Source organism: Poecile atricapillus, chromosome 2 (assembly GCF_030490865.1).
Source record: "Poecile atricapillus isolate bPoeAtr1 chromosome 2, bPoeAtr1.hap1, whole genome shotgun sequence".
NCBI lineage: Eukaryota > Metazoa > Chordata > Aves > Passeriformes > Paridae > Poecile > Poecile atricapillus.
The window spans coordinates 91,738,512-91,761,959 of record NC_081250.1 but is presented as its reverse complement, the minus strand read 5'-3'; the positions used below and the strand labels follow the sequence as shown (position 1 = coordinate 91,761,959).

At 40.3% G+C, this 23,448-nt stretch overlaps 1 protein-coding gene across 4 annotated transcripts in view; it reads left to right on the top strand.

The window, feature by feature from the left end:
• The first annotated feature begins 475 nt into the window (after nucleotides 1-475).
• Nucleotides 476-23,448, top strand: part of ANKS6 (ankyrin repeat and sterile alpha motif domain containing 6) — a 43,309-nt gene continuing 20,336 nt past the window's right edge. For 3 of the 4 annotated variants that reach the window (XR_009276886.1, XR_009276887.1, XM_058831996.1), the window contains exons 1-8: nucleotides 476-923; nucleotides 4,422-4,921; nucleotides 7,217-7,261; nucleotides 8,940-9,144; nucleotides 12,595-12,701; nucleotides 14,150-14,298; nucleotides 22,027-22,237; nucleotides 22,817-22,866. Coding sequence is in view for 2 of the 4 variants with exons in the window: in XM_058831996.1 (XP_058687979.1) it covers nucleotides 565-923; nucleotides 4,422-4,921; nucleotides 7,217-7,261; nucleotides 8,940-9,144; nucleotides 12,595-12,701; nucleotides 14,150-14,298; nucleotides 22,027-22,237; nucleotides 22,817-22,866 (1,626 nt within the window). In the remaining 2 variants the exon portion in view is untranslated. Of the gene's footprint in view, nucleotides 924-1,280; nucleotides 1,427-4,421; nucleotides 4,922-7,216; nucleotides 7,262-8,939; nucleotides 9,145-12,594; nucleotides 12,702-14,149; nucleotides 14,299-22,026; nucleotides 22,238-22,816; nucleotides 22,867-23,448 lie in introns of those variants that run through there. The other variant, XM_058831997.1, reaches the window with a different exon arrangement.

The window sequence follows — 23,448 nt, the reverse complement described above, 5'->3', positions numbered from 1 at the left end:
TAGGATGGTGCAAGTAAAGGCTGAAGTATCACATAAACGGAGTGGGGCTGACAGAGGGACAGCGCCAGGCTGTAGGAAGTCGCGCTGTGAAGCAAGAAAAAGGGATTGTTGTGTTAGGTGAGAAGAAATAAGCCCCATAGCGAAGGCCTGCTGCCATGACCCCGGCAGAAAGACACGTATCGCGGACACATTTAATTGTGTGGCGCTCAGTAACGGCGGGGAGAACGGCCGCATCCCGGAGGGCAGAAATCCGCTGCCCAAGGGGACAGGAGCCGTGAGGACACAGGCGCGGGCTGGCCGAGGCGGGACGCCGCCTCTGGGGCTGCCAGCGGGGCAGGAGAGGTTCCGAGACCCCCGGCCCAGGCTGGGATAATCCTCGCCGGCTCCGAGGAGCGCGGCCCAGCCCGGCTCCCCCTTCTCGCCGTGCGAGAGCGGCCGCGGCGCTGCGGCCGCCCTGGGCCGGCCTCCTTCTGCCAGCCGAGTCCCCTCCTCCCTGCTGCCTTCCCGGCGGCGGCGGGGGCGGTCGCGGGCGGCCGAGCCGCTCGGGGCCCGGCAGCGCTGCCCATGGGGGAGTGCGGGGTGTCCCCCCAGGTCCAGCTCTTCCTCCGCGCCTGCGAGCAGGGCGACTGCGAGACCGCCCGACGCCTCCTGGGGCTGCCCGACGACGGCGGCTCCGCCGACCCTGCGGCCCCCTCCTCCTCCTCGTGCGGCCCTGAGGAGGTGGCGGCGGAGCCCCGCGGCGAAGCGTCGTCCCCGCCGACCCCCGCCGTGCCCGTGGACTGCACGGACGAGGCCGGCAACACGGGGCTGCAGTTCGCCGCGGCGGGGGGCCACGAGCAGCTGGTGCGGTTCCTGCTGCGGAAGGGCGCCTCGGTGCAGAGCAGGAACCACTACGGATGGAGCCCCCTCATGCAAGCGGCCAGGTAACGGGGGAGAGGGAGGGAGGGACCAGGGCCGAGGCGGGGGTCTCCGACCGCCATCCCGCCTCGCAGCGCAGCATCGGCCTAGTCGGCGGCAGCCCCGGGGCGGGGAAGGGAGGGAGGGCCGCCGAAGCTCTGCCTTCCCCGCCCCCGGGCTGCCGCGGGCGCTCGGCTCCCTCTCCCACCGAACTGCGGTTCCCGGGCCGAGGGAGGGCGCCCGGGAGCGCTGGGGAGCTCCGGACGAGTCAGCGTGGGGGAGACAGAGAGGGCGGGCGCCATGTTGAGGGCCGCGGTCGGTCGTCGCCGGTGGAGCCCGGAGTTGTCCCGGGGGAGCGGCGTGGGTGAGGAAGGGCTGTCCAGTGTAGAACTGGCTAAGTGTTATCCTGGGGCGTTAGAAACTTTACATGTTAAGGACGCGGTGTTTGAAGCAGTGCATGCTGTTTCTTGGTTAAGCCAGCGCAAAATTGGAGATAATGTGAACACGAAATACTGCTCTGTGACAATAGGTATATACACGTAGCCTTACTTAATTTTCTATGTTTTTTTTGGTTTCAGGGTTTTTGTTTTTGTTTTTGTTTTTTTTTTTTTTTTGTATGTGTGTGTCTTGTTGAAAACTACATCTGATGTAAAACATACTGAAGGGAACAGAAACAAGCAATTTTACTTGACTTGCCCACGTTTGCCTAGGTGTCTTGCTGGAGGATAGGGAAAATCATTGCTGAGGGTTTTTAATGACACACCGTTGTTTTCTGCATCGATGATGCTGTCTTTTGCGTAACCCACTGCTGGACTGGTAGGTTCCTGTGTTGCTAATGCTGGTGTTGGTGCTTGTCTTTTCCTGCAAGGACACCTTGCGCTCACAGGTGTGTTTTGCAGGGTTGGAGGGCATTGCTGTCCTATAATAACTGAATGCTTAATCAAGAGAAGAAATGGTTTTTGTTGTTCTGGTGGTGGTGGTTTGGTTTTGGTTTTTTGAGGTTTCTTTTTGTTGGTTTTTTTTTTCATTTTTTTGTTGTTTTGTTTTTGTTTTTAATTTCATAACATTAATATGCTTGGAAGAAAAGAATCTATTTCAAAGTCAACATTTCTCTTTTCAATTAATGGCCAGAGAAAGTTTCCAAAGAATGAGTCACACAGCTGGTTTCCCAGCAAGAACAAGGAAGACAAGGTTCAGCAATTTGGTTACTTTATGCAAGTTGAAAAAAAAAGAAAAAAGTTACAGAAAAAGTTTTAGATTTTTTTTTTCCCTTTAATGAAAACCATATGCTCATTCCCTAAAAACAATAAAGTCAGATGAGTATAACCCCTCTCACTGCTTTCAAGAAATTACTGGCTGACATTTGAAAAGTACGGTGTATATAGTTGAAAAGTGTAAAGCAGAAGTACATGTTTCTCTTTTCTTTTTAATGGATAACCAGAAAAGAAACACAGTGTTTGTACAAAGGTAGGCTTTAGACTTAATGTAGCTGTTTAATTTTCTGGCTGTGATTAGCTGTATTGCAGTTGAACAGGAGGTAACATATATGCACAAAGTTAACTGCGTGCAAGGGTTGCAAGCTCTACTGAGGTGATGCAGTGAAGGGTACCAGGACAGACCTTGGGAGTACACAGGCCCCAGAGGCTTCCTCCTGCAACTGTGTACTTTCTGGAAGGAAGCTAAGGACTTTGGGGCTCGTGGTTGCTTTAAGTGGTTAGTAACATTTTTTGGGGTTTCCTCAACTAACATTTGCTTTGCTGTTGTGTACAAAGGCTGCCTTCAAGGTCAAAGTTGGGTTGTGCTAAGTACAGTGTGCATGAGTGTTAGTTAGTGCATGATACCTGCAACAAGAGCATGACCCATACATCCTGTCAAGGTATTACATTTATTAAAATATATTTTAATAAAACATATTTAATAAAATATATTTAATAAAATATTAAAATATGGGGTTGCCATTTTCTCACTGATAATTGACTGATTTGGTGTGTGGCTTACATGATTATCTTTTGCTTACTGACAAACTAGCAGAGCCTCTGACATTCAAGTGATATAAAAACTGGTTTGCTGGTAAAACTGGTGTCAGAGTTCAGTACTGTGATCAAGCTCTTGTAGATATTCCACACAAGGAGGGTTTGGTGCCAGGTTTCCTTATTGGAAGATACTTGATATTACAAGGTTTTAACTTATCCTCGTAATACAGCAGTCTCTTGAAATCATAGCGCAAGCCTGACATAACAGCTGCAACAGACAGTTGAATCACATGGCACACCCATTACCAGTCCCTGTATTCTCATCACCACAATGCTGGGTGTTGGAAGGAATGGGTTAAAAAACACAAAACTGTTGAGGAGGATTGTAAGTCGCTCAAGTCATCTTGCAGACAGGAGTAATTCTTGAGGAGCCTTGTGTGAACTGCAGGCCAGTGGTCCTTTAGCATGAGCTGGTAATGGTGAGTGCTTCTCCACTTCTCTATCTCTGCCTGTATGTTGCTTTGGAGATCCCCCCGGGTTCCTGAGATAACAAATGAATTTACTCTTTGCATTCTGGCTGCGGGAGTTTGTGGTTGTTCTGGCTGCATGCTTGTGTCAGCTTATGCACTGGGTATCCCCAGTCAGCAGGAAGGAATATGTGGCTGGAAGCCAACTCAGGTGCCTTTCTTAAAATTCATTTTCTGGTTGCTCAGTTTTGGTGCTTGGTGTTGTGCTGTGTATGTGACCATGCTGGTCTTTCTGACTGAGGAGCAGAATACTTTCCATTGATTGTTTTAGGGAAGGCCATTCACATGGACAGTTGTCCCACTCTGCTTGTAAGCCATTTCTCTTAAAGATCACCTCTGGTCCCCTTGGTATTGAGGGAAGTTTAGCTAACTTTACAACAGTGGTGGTCACTCACCGTTTTCTTCTCTGAGCTTCATGGGCACATCTGTGTTCACTGAGTCTTCTTCCATTATGGGATTTCATTGGTAGTTAACAATTGGAAAACAAGGGATAATACAAATATAGAAGACTGACTCTCCAGTTGATAAAATGGTCTTTTTTTTTCCTTAATTAGCTGGCTAAAGACTGACTCTTTGCAGTTTTTATTCCATTTGTTCAATAGTAATGAGGGTACTTAATAAAGATCTCTGGAAACAAGCTGGCTTTGATCTGTTAATGTGGTACAGCTGTGGAAATAAGAGGATGACAGTGATGCTCTGGTTCATGGAAGTTATGAGTTGGTGCCCTGCAGCAGGAAATGAGGCTGGCACTTTGTTGCTTTGAGCAGACCATCCTCTTCAAAGGTGCCTGCTTTATGAGCATGGTCACTGGTACATGTGGAATGGTTTAGTTTACAGTCCTCAGCTGATGATTGCTCTCCTCCAGAAAGGTGCCCATTGTCATATTCAGAGATGTGTGTATGATCCCTCAAAGTGTACGTATTAGTCGATAGGCAAATTTGGTAACTAAGTTTTCTAGGTTCAGAGTGTGTTGTTTTTTTGTAATTCAAGGTGTTAATTCTCTTCCGTATCTCTTTCTCCCAAGGTTTGGACATCTAAATGTGGCCCACATCTTGCTGGAGAATGGTGCTGATCTCAATGCACAGAACAAGTTAGGAGCCAGTGTCCTCACAATGGCTTCCAGAGGTGGTCACATCAGCATGGTGAAATTCTTGCTGGAATCCGGAGCTTTTGTGGACAATTATGACCATTTTAGCACAAATGTACTTAGCAGCAGCAGAGATGACCTTCCTGATATCACTCCACTGATGGCAGCTGCTCAGCATGGGCATGAGGCAGTAGTACATCTGCTGCTAGACTGGGGAGCTGATTGTAACTACTCTTTAAAGACAATAGGCTGGAGTCCTTTAATGCTGGCAGCTGTTAGTGGAAAGGTGTGCTTGGCACAGCAGCTCATAGAGAAAGGTGCCAATCCTGATCACTTGAATGTACTACATAAAACACCTTTTGAAATCTCTGTTGGTTTCAAACACAAAGACATGAAGGACTATTTGGAATCTCTCACAACCATCAGGCCTCAGGCAGGTATGGAATGTTATTTTTTTTGTCTCGCTTTCTTGCACTTCTGATTGTGTATTTAGAAACTGAGGAGCTTATTTTATATGGGCATGATATTCTTTGTAATTTGCAGCTGGATTTTTGAAAGTGTTGGGGTAGGCACATCTTCTTCAGAAGAGGTATGAGTGCCCAACTTCAGCAGATTTTTTTCCATGTTAGGATAAAATTTCTGTCTGTATGTGGCTGTTTTGGGGACACTTTTCAAGATATTTATGCAATAAATATTTTCAAGATATTCATGCAAACCAGCACTGGGAAGTTCTTAACAAAAGGGTTTGAAAGAGCTGGATTTTCCAGTTTTGGACTGCTTGCTATGAAATATAAGTATATGGCTAGCTCTAGAAGGATCACTTTCCACTGCCATGTGGACATGTCCAAAACTGTTGTCTACATTTGGTGTCACTCCTGCAGGTCAAGCTTCCTTTGAACTTGAAGAAGTAAGACCAAAAATCAGACATCTGTTTCTGCTGTAGAGGTGTTAACTCAGATATTGACTTAGAGGTTATTGGAGCTTTCACGCAGCCATGCTGCCAGGCAGAACTGATCCATTGTAGATGTTTGCTCATGACCAGTCTCTTGAGGAACAGGCATCAGTTGGTTAGAGTACACAGAGATTCACGGGATTCACAGTCCAAGTGTCTGCATGTACAGGATGTATGTGCAGGAAGAGCTGGCCTCATGAATCTTGAAAATGTTCTGTGGTCATATGACTTGAAGAATTGAAGGACCCTGTTTAAGTGAGGGGACTGGGATTGCTTTAAAGATTAATGTTTGTCAGTTGTGCTGCGGGGGAATTTCCATCAGCAGGAAGGTAGTAACTCATTTGGGCAGAGAGGGGAGTAAAAACATTATTCTTCCACACAAATTTCTGCATTGGTTTTTGACCATACTTCAGTCTCCTCCTGGCGCTGGAATCTTGAATACCCCGTGAAGAAGAAAGATAATTTCTGTCATATGGAAGACAGGAAAAAAGGGGCTTTTTGTCTGATCCATTGGCGTAGGTAGGGCGAATTGCCTCCTAGGAGAAAGCAGCTCTCTTCCCACTGCTGTTCTTAGTAGCAAATTCAGAACTACCTGGAACGGCTTGAGTGTTCCTATCCTTGTCCTTACATAGGCTTACCCAGATGGCAGTCTTTCCTTCTGGCATCTTCTCATGGTCTGCTCCCTGAAACTGCCTCTCTTCCAGGGCTTTCACATGGCAAGTATGGAGCCTGGTCACTTCCTAAACTAGTCTTTTGAAATCTGTTTTACAGGGGTGAGCTCATACACACAGTTCCTTCTGTAAGACCAGTTTCTCAATCAGGAGAAAATGCAGGACCTGTCACTTTATTTCCTGGTCTTAAAATGAGAGTTTCTTGGAGTATTTTTGGCTTTTCAGCAATTATTTTTGTTCAGCCTATTAAGGTGACTTCCTCTGGAATCAAACTGTGAACATAAACCTTCTCTGTATTTCATAAAAATGCCAGAATTGGGCTCATGAAATCTCTCAATGTCTCCTTGTTTTCCATAAAATTTTGTTACCCTATTGATTCTGCAGTAATAATTTCTCTGTAATAATCTGGAAGATAGATGATGGTATTTTCTGGCATGAGTGGAAGGTGAAAAATATGTCACTATTTTTCCCTCATATAGTGTCAGAAATTTTGAAGCACTGGTAAGGCATGTGAAAAGAATGATTCTTCACTCAAAATATTTCAATTTGTAGTAATTACAGTTCTTATTATGGGGATGGTTATCTGGGAACTGAAGAATATAATTTCACAAGTAAATTGACACTATTATTTTTGTGACCTTTCCAAATTAACCTGGAAATACTCAAGAGGAAATAAAACTGGAGCAGCTTGTAAAACTCCTTTTGAGTCACCTTTCAAAATAATCCCATATTATTTGAATGTTTGCTATTGTACAAGGAATTTTACCAGATCACAGACCCATATTGTAGTTCTTTAGTGGATATTTTGGACTTCCAAGCAGGAAACAAAAGCATTTCCAAACTGATAAGCCTGTGCTGGTACCTTATTATAGTTTCTAGCTTTAGCTCAGAAGTGCACAGAGGACCTTACAGGTGAGTCATTCTTACCAAGGGTAATAAAGAAGTTGTCAATAATTTCTTTGTTCTTACTAAATGCATGCCTAAACATATGTTTTATAGTGCTTTAAATTTTTAATAGTTTTTCCTTTAAAAATTCTACCAGAAATTTTTGCCCTTTTTTTTTTTTTTTTTTTTTCTGATTGCTAATAGGAATGTTTACATTCTTTCAGATTCAGAAAAGAGTCAACCTGATGTCTTTCATGCTTTGAAACTGGGTAAGTACTGCCTGATTCTTCCACCCTGTCTAGTTTTGTCTATCAAACATGTCTGTTTGATAGCATGGGAAACATGATTTTTGTGTTCCCACTTTTCACATGTGAGCTACCAAAACATCTTTGTGGGAAAGCCTCAAGTCTGTTAGATTTTTAGAGTGATCATGTGCCCTTCTTCTACCCCTGTGATTTTCGAGATTTACAGATGTTAGTGCTGGGTCAGAAGAAATATTGTAGGAGGGGCCAAATAAATACTGCTAGGCACACTGAGTTTCAGCTTTTTACTTGGCTATGGATGGCAGCACTGTTAAAAAAGCAACGCATTAAGTTAAGGAGTGTCCAGGGTTCAAAGTAAATTCTGGTGTCTCTGTAGGTTCCAGGGTTTCTGTTTAACAAAGTCTGTGCTCTGGGTCTGTGTTAAAAAAGTCACCTGCTGTCTTTTACCAAATTGGAGCATACAAATAATAGTTGTGTGCTTTTCTATCATTCCTATTCCAAGAAATTAGCTGAGTGGCATTGGTGGGTGTGAGTTTCAGTGAGTGCATTCAAGTGGCTGCAGGGTTTGTCTGGGATTCTGACTGAATTTCCAAGGAAAATATTCATGCCTGTGATTGAGTTGAAAGCAGCCTATGCCATGAAGTAGTTTACCTTCTGAAGGTCTTTATAAAGGTGAAGATTTTTCCATTTGCATGACAGTTGATGATTTACTTGTTCTTGCCCCTGTTCCTGTTGTGGTACACACAGTTATGCAGTTGTTGTTTTTTTTTCTTTATCTTCTTCTCTGCTTTTGCCTGCCATAGGACATCAAAAAAATACAGGATGTCGGTAAGCTTAAGCTCTCTGTTTAAGGTGATCATGAATACCTCATACATATCTTAAAAGTGGTCCTACTTCAAGATTTAGGAAAAAACACACAACCTTGTTCAAATATGTTCAGTAATGTATTTCATACTGCTTTTCCTAATCTAGACAGGAACTCAAGTGACTAGCAGCTCCTTTATGTGGAAACCTGAAAATTAGATTAACTTTTAAAGAACTGCAAAGATGACTAATGATGACAAACAACTTTACTCTTGAGCAAGGAGTAGGGAAGTTTAGTATTGGAGGCGTAGCTCAAATAGAGGAGGCAGAAAAAAAGATCATTGAGAATATAAGAAAGTTGAACTCTGGAATAAACTCCATGGGATCTTGTGCAATTCTATCAGCAGAAGTTTTTAGAAGCAGGGAGCTATCTCTGTAAGAGGAACTTAAGGGTCAGTGTGAGACAGGGCATTATTCTACCTGTTTAAGGCAGTGGATGGCCTCCAACATCTTTTAGAGTGCCATTGCATCTACCTACTTAGATTCTAAAATCATTAGTTCTGTGGTTGCAGCCTGTGGAAATGGAACAGGGATCTTTGAAGGAAAAGTCATGATGCCTCACTACTATAAATTTTCCCTACATGACATCATCTTACAGTAATTTAATAGAAATATTCTTTGTTTGTGTCTTCACATGCAGGATACACTTTCTTAGCCTTTCTTAGTCATTCATTTAAAAAATAATTCTTGTAATGGGATTTCACCTTAAGTGTACAGGTAGAGAGAAAATGAAAATACAGTGCCTCATGCAATTTTATGTAGGCTGGAAAGATGTACTAATTAACTAACATTTAGGTTATGTTTTATCACTGTTTTTCAGGAAACTTTCAGCTGGTTAAAGAGATCATTGATGAAGATCTGAGTCAGGTTAATATTACCAATGTTGACGGTGCATCTCCTTTAATGATTGCAGCTGTAACTGGACAGCTGCCCCTTGTTCAGCTCCTTGTTGAGAAAAAGGCTGATATTGATAAACAGGATAATGTTCATGGCTGGACAGCACTAATGCAGGCCACATACCATGGGTAAGATATGTGCTCTCTTTGTGTCTAGCAGTAAAGAAGTTTAATTTTTCTTACATTCAAATAGAAAAAACCCTTTTTGATACTGACTCTAGAAGCAGAGAGGACTTACAAGAAATTAGGAGACTCATGACCTCAGTTTTTCATGACTCTTGCACTGCCTTCAGCTTTTTGGAGCAGATCTGAGTCATGTTTTGATCACCACAGTATAAGAAAGACATTAAACTATTAGAGAACGTCCAAAGGAGGGCAGCACAGATCATGGAGGGCCCTGAGGGGAAGCTGTGTGAGGAGTGGCTGAGGTCACTTGGTCTATTCAGCCTTGAGAAGAAGTCTGAGAGGAGAACTCGCTGCAGTCTGCAACTTCCTCAGGAGAGGAAGAGGAGAGGCAGACACCAATCTCTGTGGTGATCAGGACCTGAGGGAGTAGCCTGAAGTATCAAGGCAAGGTTTAGGTTGAATACTAGTAAAAGGTTCTTCCCTCAGAGAGTGGTTGGGCACAGGAATGAATTGGTCACAGCACCAAGCCTGACAGAGTTCAAGGAGTGTTGGAACAAAGTGCTCAGAGACATGGTGTGACTCTTGGGCCAGAACCTGGGTTCAGTGATTCTCGTGGGTCTCTTCTAAGTCAGGTTATTCTGTGATTCTGTGATGTTTGGAGTTTAGAATGAATAGAGCATTTGGGAACCTTAAGCAAGCTCAGTAAGTACAGGGAACATAGTGCTCCAGGCTGTCCCCAGGAGTCTTGCACACATTTCAGCTTCCATCCTTTGACGTTTTTTAGTATTGTGAAAGATACTATCACCCCTCCTGCCAGGGTTGTAAGCCTACATGAAGCTGTGAAACTTAAAGGCAATCAGCCTTCCATGCGCAACATTTACCAGTCTTAAAACCATTCCTATGTTCTCCTACAGCTTTTAGTTTTCATGGAGTTTTTGGAAATGGAACCAAAAGAAATGTTATTTTCTGTAAAGCTTCTTCCTAAATCTAAGTAGATGGTTAGGAGTCAGACCTCAGAAATTGCCCCAGCTGGTACTTCACATGTGGTATCTATCATATACTTGACACTCTCTGAATACAGGATACTCAGTTTAGGAAGGTGAACTTTTCTTTGTTGTTGTAGAAGAGGCCCTCAGCAAGGTGAAGGTTCTCTTCAGTGGTAGTGCATTAATTGTATAAATGCAGGTATTCTGCGCCAGATTTTATTTCTGGTCAGCAAATCTCCTTGGACTATGCAATAAAGAGAGGAAAAATAGGAGGTCAAGTTGTTTGCCTTGTGAAACTTTTCTGAAGCAGTTCTTGGGACGTTTATTGATAGTAGTGACAGACATTTCCACAGAAGTCCACTAAGATCAGTTTTTCTGGTGCAGCTGTTTCACTTAGCAGCAGTCACCCAACACGCAGCTGGAATAGAAGCAGCCAGCACAAAGTGATGGGCAGGACTGCTGGTATGTCCTCTTGCTGGTACTACTCAGGTACTTCTCTTGTTTGTTGAAGTGCACACAAAGCTGAGTCCTGCATGTTTTCAGATACTGGCTGTTCAGTTTACTGGAAGACTGGGTTATGAAGATTCCTTTCCCTAGTATATCAGTCAGTCTTCATAGTTAGGAAGCTTTGTTAGTAATTTTGTTAATATGCTTAATGTTTGAGGTAGTGGAATTTTAGGCGTCTTTGGTATTGTTCATGCTTAAGTAAAGCTATCTAAAGGACACTGTCTTAGTGAAAAGACCAGAAGGATGTCCCAGCCCTGGAAGTAAGGGTGTGACTTCTTGGGAACTTACAGCTATCCATGAAGGATAAAAGATACCCCTAGTCACCCAAGATAATCCCAGCATCACAGCCATCTATGAAACCATCTCAGTGCTGTCTGGTGTCATAGGTAAATAGTGACAGCCAGACTGCATCCAGGAACATCTGGATCAGTAGAAGAGCAGCATGAATGCTGCAGAAATACAGTTGCTGTGCTAAGTTTTACTCTGATGAGCAATCATAGTACAAGTGGTGGTGGTACACTGGCAGTGTATAGGAGCCCTGTGTGTAAAGCCACATTCAGAGTGCCCTAGTGTGGGTGGAATACCTCAAGTGCATAAATAAGTACATATCTTGTAATTCTGTGCTTTTTATCTGAGCCTTTTTCTTAGCACGGAGAGTAGAAAATTTTCATAACATCTGGAAATCTTTGGCCTCCACAGAGCCTCAGCTAACCCTTCAGCAGGACCACCAATAGTATGAAGGGTCTTGGGCTTGAAAGAGGGAGCAGGCAAGGTCTCTCTGAGCCAGAGGCACTAAAAAATTGTGTCTCTCCGGGCTCTCAAGGTGCAGGACTGGAAAGCAGGATGGAGGGATGATAATTTTAAAGAAGAGGAGAAAAGTAATAGGAAATATGCAGAGGAGTTGTGGTGAGGATAAGCAGAATTTTTGTTAAAGGAGTAACAATCCTCCATTTCAGGCTGATATTGTGTGGAGTGAGTTCAGGAGTGGAAATGTCATCTGTATAAGAAATGATGCTCTGAAGTAGAGATGTTGAGATTCATTTTTCAGCTTCATTATTAGAAGCTGAAGTTACCTGTTGGTGCTTGAGAATGTTTTTCTCTGTGTTGCTGATGCGTGTCAGAGTTTGATTTTGTACAAGGTCAGTCACTGCTCAAGAGTTTTGTATTAAATATATTTTCCCTAGCTTTGTTGTCTGTTCTGTTATTTCATAGGCTGAATTAAGTATTATTTTTAACTCACAAGGAGTCCTGCTTATTTATTCAGGTGTATCAGAGGGGAGAGGGGCTAACTGGAACAGGATGGTGAGTGTTTTTTTTGCAGCTAGCTTTGAGGAGCTTTTGTTGGAGGTGTTTGTATTAGTTGGCATTTAATGTTGATTGGTTTTGCATTTTAAACACCTCAGGGAAGTGATAATGTGCCTGCTCAATTATATAATTTATAGCTGTAATTAGGTGAAGTACTGCTTGAAGTTTAAAAGTTATCTTCAGTCAATTTGGTTTTTCTGGGTGCAATTTCTTAATGTGCAAGTTGTGAAAATGATGTTGCACTGAAGTATTAGTGGTAGCATATGATGACTACTGAAATGTCCTTTGTTGTTCCATCTGCTTTTCTGCCCTAGGTATTCATTGGCTTTCATGGGAAAGGTGTTCAGCAATATATTGCAGTCATTTCCAAAGGATCAGCTTAAGAAACTGACTATTCAAATTAGGCCTTTAAGGCTAACTGTCTGCATGTCAATTAATGTAATTCATCGTGAGTAAACAGTGACTGACAAAGGATTTGTGGGAGCTTTTGAAGAGGTCGTGAACAAATTCTACACTAAGTTAGCTGTAGAACATGTAAAACTGATCTCTGATGGAGGAGCAATGTTATAAAAGGTTGAAAATGGAGTATTGGGGGCTTCTTTCTTCATTTACTTGTTCTTTAATATGATAAATGTCTTTTTTTCTTCCCTTAAAGAAACAAAAATGTTGTCAAGTACTTGTTAAATCAGGGAGCTGATGTTAACCTTCGTGCAAGAAATGGATACACAGCTTTTGACCTGATAATGCTGCTGAATGATCCAGGTATGCTATTTCAAAATGCTCTGGAAAAATGTACAACATAAGCAAATACATATTCTTTCAATCTAGAAAATACATTGCAGTTGCTAATATCCTCTCATGTCCAGGCTGGACTGGACTGAGAAAGGACACTCTGAAAGTGGTGGGGTTAGAGTTAATTGGTTAGATGAGTATACCATCTGATACACTCATGGGTGATACATCATGAGATGGGTTAACATTTTGTGCATTCCTCTTGCCTTTGGTTCTTAAGATTCTTGGAAACTGTGCTGTTTGTGTCACCAGAGCCAGCTGAGTGGCATTTGATTGTGGACGCACTGGTATTCTGTAGTGTCATTAGCACAGAGCTATGAGCAGGAGCTAGAAATTGCCCCTTGCCAGAAAACACCAAAGGGACAGCGCAAGGAGAGCGCAGTAGGAACAGAACTAGGCAATTCCTGGCTGAACCTCCCTCTAGTTCTGCAAAGGCCGAGAATAAATCACACCGTCAGGGTTCAGGTTTGTGTGGGCGTGCTGTCAGACAAGGCAGCATGCTTTGGGGAAGCTTGAATGAAACACAAGTATTTTTTGTTGCAATTTGTTTTACATGTATAATTTGTTATTGTTAACCTTCCTTGGTAACTGACTTGATTTATCTGAAACCAAAACCATTACTGCTAATGAAGTCTCTGAATTTACATATTACGGTGATCTTGGTTACTAGCAGATTCTTTTCCATGTCAAAAGTAGATCACTAATAGTAGAACCTTTTAGACAATAAATACAGAGAATTATTATAGAATTAGTTTCTGTGACAGAATAGTTTGTCATGCTACTTCTTTCTCTTTCGTTCAGTTCTCTCTGCCTTTCTGAAAATCCTACCTGACTCCTGTACAAAATGCAGATTTACAGAATTTTTTTTTTTTTTTTTGCTTTCCTGTCTTCTGTCATGCTTGTTCTTTTTTTGTCCTCTTACTTTTTTTCTTACTTCTTTTTTGTCCATCTTTTTTCTTAACATTTCTTTTCAGTTCCTTTATTGTCCAGGCTGAGCATCTTCTTTCTCTTTGGGATTTACTTTCGAACTTCTTTTCTGCAACTTACGCTGGAAGAAAGAGTCTTCATTTTCCTTTAATCTATTCTGTGTCAGGTGAGAAAAGGGAGCATCTCAGTATTGTTCTTAACTTGTACAAAATGCGAGAGGAGGCAGTTCACTTGGTCACACATGACTGATTCCAGCTGAGTAGCATGCTTATTTTTATTGATAAATACCTTTAGAGAAATGATAAGAGCCCTCGTTGTGGGGAGAAAGCATGGGAAAATAGGTCAAGAAAGAAGGAAGTTTTGGGGTTCATTTGCTTTGTGTTTGAGAGGTAGATCAATTGCTGCTTATGGGATTAACAGGGAAAGTGTCAGTGGCTGTAGTTTGGAAAAGCAAAACAGGCCAAACATTATCTTAATTTGCTTCCTTTCAGACACAGAGCTTGTAAGGTTACTGGCATCAGCATGCATGCAAGTAGATAAAGACAAGAATAAACTGAACAACAGATCATCTCTGCCTTGTTCCAGAAGCAGGCAATCCTTAAATGTCCCAATGTTGCCAGATGACAAAGGAGGCCTAAAGGTAAATATATTCATTCTTGATAAAAACTCATTAATTCCTGTAATGCATAAACAGAGAAAGCTAAGCGTTTTGGATCTAATATGTAACTGGGTTTGTTGGGGAGTTGTGTGTGTTTCTGAATTCCTTGTTGACAGTGTGTTCTGTTTTTGTGGAGCATAACATGTATTCGCCTTTTTGTCAGGTGGCAAGGCAATGGGAAGGGTTTGCGTTGAAGCATTTCAGTGCCTAGAAATAGATTGCATGATTAAGTGGAAGGTACTGCGTTCATTCGTTTTGAACTCAGTTTCCATTATGATCTTACTTTTAAGTCTGGGCAGAGGGTAGACTCCTTCATCACCATAAGTGTTAACAGGCTGTTGACATTGAAAATTACAAAGATTATAGCAGAGATTTGAAGAGTTGTGGAGTGTGCACTTCAGGCTTACATGTCCTCTGGCATGCTGTATCCTTAACTCAAAACTGATGTTAGTAGGAAACAACATGGAGTTAGAATAAACGTATGCCAACTAAACAAAGATACTGCAACTTGCATTGACTGTTTGCAGAAGAGAAGGAAAAAAAGTAATTTTTGTAGTTGTTGTCATTATCGTTGCTTATTTCCAAGCATCAGTTTATTTAGGTGAATAATCTTATGGTGTATGTCAGAATTTCCTGGAGTCCATGATGTTGTCCTTTAAGTATAAATATTCCAGGATCTTGAAAAAAGTCATGTTAATTTCCATTTTTTTTTTGACATGAATTTTAAAGGCCATTTAAAGTTCTACTGTAGCTCAGATCTGTTTTGCAGATTTGACTGTGAAGGAACATGTGATTGTTTTCATATGATTATGCTGTTATTCAATATGATACAACTTCATTATCAATTTAGATGGACCTATTTTACTTAATGGGAAATTGACAGATTAGTTTATGGCTTTATGGAGTACAGATCTGTGAAAGTGTCCAGTTCTTTTTCTCAGGATTGGGATTAATGAGCAGAGAGACTGCTTTCGCATTTGGATTTAGGATGTTTATTTTTCTTATCTATATTACATTTTTTTAGACAATAAGCACTTCTACATACTAATCTAATGAGCTGCAAATGGCAAGGTAGGGCTCTGTCTATAAGGTCTTTTAAGTATAAACTGTTTAATTACCAAATGCTAACTAATTTATTTTTACTTTTAACCCAATAACTAAACACCCATGTTCCACACTGCACACTTCTCTATCTAATCACTCAATACTACTCAAAACTATGAAGAAGGAAGAAAGGCAGAGACAAGCTAACACCTTAGAGCCTCCATCTCGTCTGTCATTCACTACTATATCTCAAACTAAATTTTAAATATTTCACTCAGTGACTTAACATAATTTTATCTAACTCACACATGCACATTCTTTGTTTTATTTTTGGAGTTGTTAATATGTTTTTGTACTTGATATGGCTTTACACTCTTAGTTGAATCCTGCTTTAGTGGAAGTTTTTGTGGAAAAACAAACATAGCCTTTGCCTTAGGTTATTAGCAAAAACTGACTTTTAATTTGCTTTGTTTTTGAGTTTTTGATAGATGGTTTTAGATGTTGTATTGATGGGGTCAAATTGCTAAGTTAAAGTGACTTGAATATTGTTTTGACACAGAAAACATTTGGGTCTGGTGGCAAACCTTCTATCTAGGTAAAGTTAAGGCCTGGTTAGGGCCTAGGCTTTAAACTTGAAGGATATCTTAACTCATTTTTAAAACAAAGGGTCTAACACAGATCAACAATGGATTGGATTGCAACCCTTCCAGTGTTACAATACAATGGCTTGAATTAGGGTCATAGAAGATTGTGAGGTGAAAAAAAAAGATTTCTCAGTGATAAGAATATACACACAACTATTGACACAAATGTAATATTCTGGAATATTTTCATAATTGGTCTCAAAACTACAGAATATTGCAGTGCTTACTAGTCATAATCAAGCACTTTTTCAGCAGAAATTGTGTTCTGAATAGTTCTGTAATAAATATAACCTGGAATATAATCCATTCTTCCATCACTTTTTAATGCTTTACCAATCAGCCTATCTGACCACGAGGATCTTACATATTTACATTACTTTTACAAATACTCAAAAACGGTAAAAATGATATTTTCAGGTTTTCTGGCTGGAGAGCAGTGTCATAACAGCAATATCTCTTTGGGCCAGCATGTGATGAGAGGCTGTAGTGAGGGACCTCTCCTGGGATTTGTAGCAATAGTGTTTCTGTGCAGGCAGTGGCTCTGTGATGAGCTGGAAATGTAAACAAAAATACTTCTGGCAACTCAGCGAGTCCAGCATTTTTTTGTCTAGATCAGTGCAAATGACTGAATGTGGGGTCTGCAGGAACATGACGGTGTAAAAGTGAGAGGGAATTCATGAAGCTTACTTGGCTTTACATCAGGAGACAGAATAAACACGCCAAGAACATCTTTGACAGATGTTCAGTTCTCTCTTCTTTCACTTGGTGAAGAAGATCCCCTGATCCCATGGTCTCCATCAGCACCCAATTCCACTGCTTGATGCTTTTTGAGGTCAGAATATTTTTCACCCTGATTTAACCTATATCTCTTTTGTTGCCCATTAAATTGATTGATTCTTGTTCAGCGGTCACCTTCATTTTAATAAGAACTGTATAAATACTTTGAGAACTATCATATTATTTTTTTTTCTAGTCCAAACAAAATTGATTAATGCAAACTGTTTGTTGGTTTTGTTTCCTAAACTTTTTACTATTTCTTGTTTGTATGTTATCTGTGAAGATGAGGATTCTAAAATGAGTGATGAGACTCTGACTAGGATCACAGTATCACATAAACAAAACTACATACAAAAACTATGTCACAGATGTGTTTCCTATTATCAGTGAAATTCGCTTTTTTTTTGCAGCAGCAGTAACACTGTGCATCTATACTTAGTTTCTGCTATGTTGTGACTGATTTTTTTCTTTAGTACACCTGCTTTGTTCCTTTCCTATATTAGTACACTTGATTTCTTCTTGCATGCCAGCTTGACCTCTACTGAATAATGTTGATTTGGCAGTGTTTAAATTTAGAGTGTTAAAGATCCGTACAAAACTGTCTAGATGGATGTCTTCTACAGACCTCAGAAAAACATGTTATGTTTCTTTGTTGTAGTTGTTAGTGAACATTCCTAAACCTACTGCACAAAGTATGTGTTGGGGTTAGAGGCATAGAAAATAGGCCTTTATTTATCTGTGATGCCTGGCTCTGACACCCAAGAGAGCACTGAGTTTAGCCTGAAACCATGGAGACGGCTTTTGAAGTTAAGCAAAGAAACTAACAATGTGAGTAAGTTAGAGTTCTCTTAAATCACTGGATGAGAAAGAGTGTGGAGTTTTAGTTATATTAATAAGTGAATCCAAGATGGAGACTTTGGGGTGTTGTCTCTTCTTGTTCTTCTTTCTTCATCTTCTTCTCAGGGTTTTTGGGTAATAATGAACGATTGGATGGAAGAATCTGTAGTGCAGCACACAGGTGTCGGGTCAATGGGTCATTAAAAGAAGTAACTTACTTGGCATTTGATCATTGGATAATAATCCAATATAAAGACCAACATAAAAGACCTTGGAGAGGTTCTTCATTTTGCACCTTTCTATCTTACTGTATGTAGCTCCTTGTACTCTGTATATATGTAATATAGATAAGGAAAGAATAAACAACTGAGCGTGAACATGAGAAAATAGCCTCTGTATTGTCAGTCTTGGTCCTGGGGGAAAAAACCCAACCACCAGTGTCACCACGACAAGTATGTTCTTCCAGTTTGAGATCAAATAATTTGCAATTTGTCTCATTTTTTGGCTGTAGTCTTTTCCTTTTATTAATTTTACTTGAAGCGTATGTTTCTCAATTGTTTGATGAATGCTACATGAAATAGCAATAAAAGCTTTATTAAAATCAAACTGCATTCCAGCTTTTCCTCCCTTCTGCTCATTTGACTGGTTACTCTGTCAAAAAGAGATTCATTTGGTAGAATTTATTTTCAACAAACCTATTCTGGCTGTGTCTTATGAACTGTGATGACATACAAAGTTTTTTCAGTTATGCCTTTTCATGCTAAGCATTTTGATGAGTAAATTTTCAGATTTTTCTTTTTCAGTAGTTTTATATTTGCCTTTTGCCTGATTTCTATTAATTATTCCATACTCTTTAACTGAAGATAATCAATATTTGTTCAGAGGTCATGTTGCCTATAATTAATCTGGGGTAATTTTAATCAATATTGTCTGGTTTTAATTTGTGTAAGCTCATTTAAATACTTTTACTCTGTTAAGCAAATGCACATCTATTCCTGCCTTCCTCCTATTAATGGTATTCATACTAAAATACCTGATTACAGGTAGGCTGCTTTTGAAGTTTAAGAAAAATAAACGCTTTTCAGTTTAACCTTTTGATCACTTTTGTCATTAACTAGTAGACTTTTTATTTTGTGATGTGTTTCTTTTATTTTTAATTTGTGTGTGTTGTTGGTCCTTGTTCCTTTACATGCTGATAATGTAGTGGATATTCATGATCTCATCTTGTTCCTCTATCACACAAGAACTGTTAACTGCTTTGTTTCTAACCATTTCATGGCCTCTGTGTGAATAGGTGGGTAACCACAGCAACCACCAAGCCACAGCTAAAATTCAAGGAGAAGATTAATTTTGTTACCTCAAGGAAGAGGCTGGGTGCCAGAGACACACAGGGACCCAGGCTCCAGTAGGCTTAGTTCATCCTATAACAAAAGGCTACGGGTGTGTCTGTGAGAGTGTGTTACCTCTACACAGGAATTCCACTTCTCCAATCAGGCAGAGGATGAACAACACTAGGCATAATAAATGGAGTTTTCCAGACCTACATTTTTAGCATTCCCAGCTGAAAGGTCACTTTGAGTAGAAACCCTTCTCTCCTTCTATTTGATTTTAAGCCTTTCCTTCCAACAGTCTCAAAAACAAAGTTGTCCCTTTTCCCTATGCAAAAATTTTATTTCCTTTTTTTTTCTTCCTGCCTGTTCCTCTTCAGCATTCACATTCAGTTTCTATTTTAGATTAAAATCGTTTGAGGGCAGAGATTTTCAGTTTTCCCCCTTACTTTTTAATTCCTAGTATTATAAATGTCTAAGGTATGGCAACACCATTTTTGTAGTTCTTTGATACTGTTGCCTTCTCCCACTGCTGCTAGATTTCAGCCTTTTTATAGACTCTATTTTTAACCAGAAATTAATTTTTGGTACTTGAATACCTCAGTCTATTTAAAGCCCATTATTACAGCTTCTGTACATGTGTGATATGGTAGGGTTATATGGAGAGGCTGCAAACTCCAGCAACAGCAAACTAAAAACTCCAGAGATCAGACTGTGAGCACCAGAAGACAAGATGAACCTCTACAATGTCATTACTTTCTTGCCATTGAGTGTTGTAGTTGATAGCTTGAAATATATATTTTCCCCTCTTTTAGTTGTGATTTCCCCCCCAGCTTCTCTTTCTCCTAATTGTTTACCTGGTGTCAAGTTACCATGGTTACTGAAGTTTCTCTCCTCATCTCCACTGGAGAGGCCAAATAGACTAAAGAGAGGACCCTGCTGGCATTTCCAACTGCTTGAAATTTGTTTAGCCCAGGAAAGCACGGGGTTGGGAGAAGAGAGACCCTTCTTTCCAACATGGAAGTTTGTAACTGTTTTTCCTGTCTCAGAATGCCTCTGAGCTATGGAAGCTGAGAGGGCATGCTTACCTTCCCTTTCTTTCCCCCCTGTGTTGCCAGGAAACCAAGCCCCCCCCTCCCCCCCTCTGCCCCTCTGTGGAGAATACTCCCACACCTTTGTGGGCATTTGAAGAAGTTGGTGTCTGTTATTTCTTGGTGTGTGTAACCTTGATTTGTAGAAAGTTTGTAAGATGTACTAACTGAGAAAAATAATTGGTTCTCTCTATGATGTTTCCTCCCTCCGAGAAACCCTGTTAAAAGAAACCCCCCAGACCCCAAATCCTTGGTCTCTTGTCCTTTGGATTCCCCTTCCCAGAAATAAACTGTGGAATGCAAACCAGAGAGAGAGTCCCCCCCTGATTTCATTACTCACTCTATAGACTTGAATTCTTCAAGAAAATCAGTGAACCCCACAAACATATGCTGGCTCGAAACCCGAGTGAAGAGAAACCTCATCACTGAGCTAGCCGGGCCACACTCGAGAAGGTTGAGTCAATCGAGCAGTACTTTTTTGTCTGGTAACATAGTGGCTCTACTTACTTCATTTTGGGGTAGTTTGTGGTAAGCATTATTAAGGAAGCAGAAGCACTACTATGAGTAGGAGTAACAGAGATGTTGGGCAGTTAGAAGTGATCTTTCTTACAGAAGCAAGTGACCAAAACCAAGAAGTTCAAGCACTCTCTTTTGTAAGCTCATTGTACTCTGTGTTAAAACTAGATGAAATTCCAGTTCCTTTTGGAAGGTGAATAAATGCTGAACTGTGGGTTTTATTGCTTTCTCAGAGCTATTTGTTTCTCTTGCCTTCTTTCATCAGATCTTTGCTGCTGAAAGTAATGTAAATCTTTATTAGTTGTGACACCAAAGAGATACAGAGGTCTGAGAACTCTATACATTCCTAATGCTCTGTGCAGATCTAAAACGTTTTTAATGGTCTTCTGCTACAAGGATTAATAAGCAAGGAATAAGAAAGTTGCAAAAACATATATCAGTGAGTAGCTGAAAAATACTAAATGCCAAGAAGAGAGAAGAATATGTATTGCAAGAAGGGATTGTTACCTGGATTTGCTATCACCTGAAGCTACCTATCTACCATAAAGTGTTGCCACTTTAACTTGAGTTTTTAAAAAGTGTTCCAGAAAGGAAAGGAGAAACTTTACTATGAAATAATCAGAAGGTACTTATAATCTGATTTACCTAGAAGCCACATAATTTTTGGTGCAAATGGCATAGGTTTTGTATAGTCTAGAGAAATATCTTGCAAAAGACTTGAAGCAACTTGCACTGTCTGCCTGTAAAAATGTGCAAGTCTGTTTTAAAATTTTATTTTGAGCAAAGATAGTCCTTATGTGTAACAGGTTCCACGTATGTGATACCTGTATGGATGGAGGTTATATTTACATAGTCCTAAGGTTTATGTTGTTTTCACAGCTGCTGTTTCCTTGCCTTGCTCTTTTTCAGTTTGTAGTCTTTCCAGTCTGGTTTAAATTATCTGTGTAGCAGAGCTGTATGGATTATGGATCTTTAGTTTGACAGAAATCCTATCAGACCTCTTCAGGTTTGCCACTGATTTTGAAAATCTTGACAAGAAGCTTTGATGCATATTACATAAGCTCATATGCACACCTCTAAAAAGCAGAAAATAGAGATGCCACTCATTGATTCAGAGAGAGTAAAAATTGATGGTGAAATTGGAAGTTAGTGGGAAAATTAAATATTTGCTGTATAGCTACAAAAATTCCCTATTCAAATTGCCCTAACACTTCTATCTACTTGGCCCTTCTATATACTGTGGAAAAACAATTTAAAATATTTGCCAGGTAAAATAAGGGAAGAGATAATTATTACACATACAGTGAAGGATTCTGTTGGTAACTGCAAACCACTTAACATCGCTTTTCAGTTTATTTCAAAAATTCCTTGGTAAAGTTATTGCTGCTGAAAGGATTGCTTATTTATACATTTCTTTTCCTCTTTTTCTTCTTTTAGTTGGAACTAAATTGTTGTGTCTTCTTATCCATCTAGTCCTGGTGGAGCAGGATGTCCAATCGATTCCGCAAGCTGAAGTTGACTCAGACATTGCGCCATGGGTTTCCTTCTAATGAGTTTGTGCCTTTTCCGGATGAGACCGAACCATCATTAAATTGCACTATAAAAGTAGCCTCACAGAGTGATACAGACACCTCTGGAAACCTTGATGCTGCTACAGCTTGGACCACAAATAACAAAGCTAGTGGTAAAGGCACAGTTGTCTTGTGGGAAATGAGCTCTTGTGGGGTCGTCAGGATGATACTATTTCTTAGTTACTGGATTAGCTCTGCTTTAGCTTAATATAAGTGAAAAACGTATTTACAGTCTGTAGAAAAAGAGATGTTCATACTTACTGTTGATCATGCTGAGTGCAGCATCATTTAAGCAGGAAAATATTAATATAACCATGTTACTGTTCTTTAGTGAACACCATTAAATTCACACAGGTCACTGAAAAATGTTAATATATTCCATAAATTAATCTATGTAATGAAAACCAATTTATTTAAACAACTAAGTAATTCTGAGAAGAAAGAGAAATTATAAAAGCTCAACTTGTAAAGCACATCTACTGAAATTGTACAGCTCTCCATGAAAATCCCCCACTGTCTGCAATGCAGAGTAAGATTTGGCTTTAGCTGAGGTGCATGACAGTGTCACTGGAAATCTTCATATTCTGTGCTTCCTGAGGGTAAAGCTGTTGATTGTTTAAAAACAATGAGCTATTCTTAGAAACAAAAGTAGAAACATGTAAACAATAAAACATAATTTATGTATTTTTCAGGTGCAAACACTTCGAAAGGCGGAAAGGATGATGAATTATTGACAACTATGGTATGTTGCAGTGTTCTTAGTGTCTTCAGCCAAATTCAGAGGGTCATGTAGCTCCTGTAATTTCTGCTGTTTTTTGCTTCCTGTCCAAGTCACTTCTAGAAAAAGAGCTTGTTTATAGTCACTAGACAGGAACTGATAGGCCTTGATACATCAGTAGTTCTTAGACTAGAAAGTTCTAAAAGTAGTGTGATACGTAAGCTGTACTGAATTCCTTCAAGAGTTTCCCATACCTTTTTTTGATCAGCAATTAAATAGTAAAATAGATGGAACAGCTGCTTAGTTGCTGACAAGCAGTATGAAGTGAAGAAAATGTGGATGGAACATGGTACAATGGAGGTGTGAAATTACTAGTAGAGGTAACTATTAAATATTTAATTTGGGAGGTGTATTTGTGTTATTCTATTTCTTCTTTTGTTATGCTGCACCTTTATATTCCCCTGCAGCTTACTCCCTGGTGATATCATTAAATTTGGCTGGTTATTACCTTTATGTTCTTTTGTAAGAAGTTTCAGTTCTTTTGTAAGAACTTTTGATATGACTGGCTGACAGAACTCCAGGGAGCAAAATCAGTTGTGGTGTTTT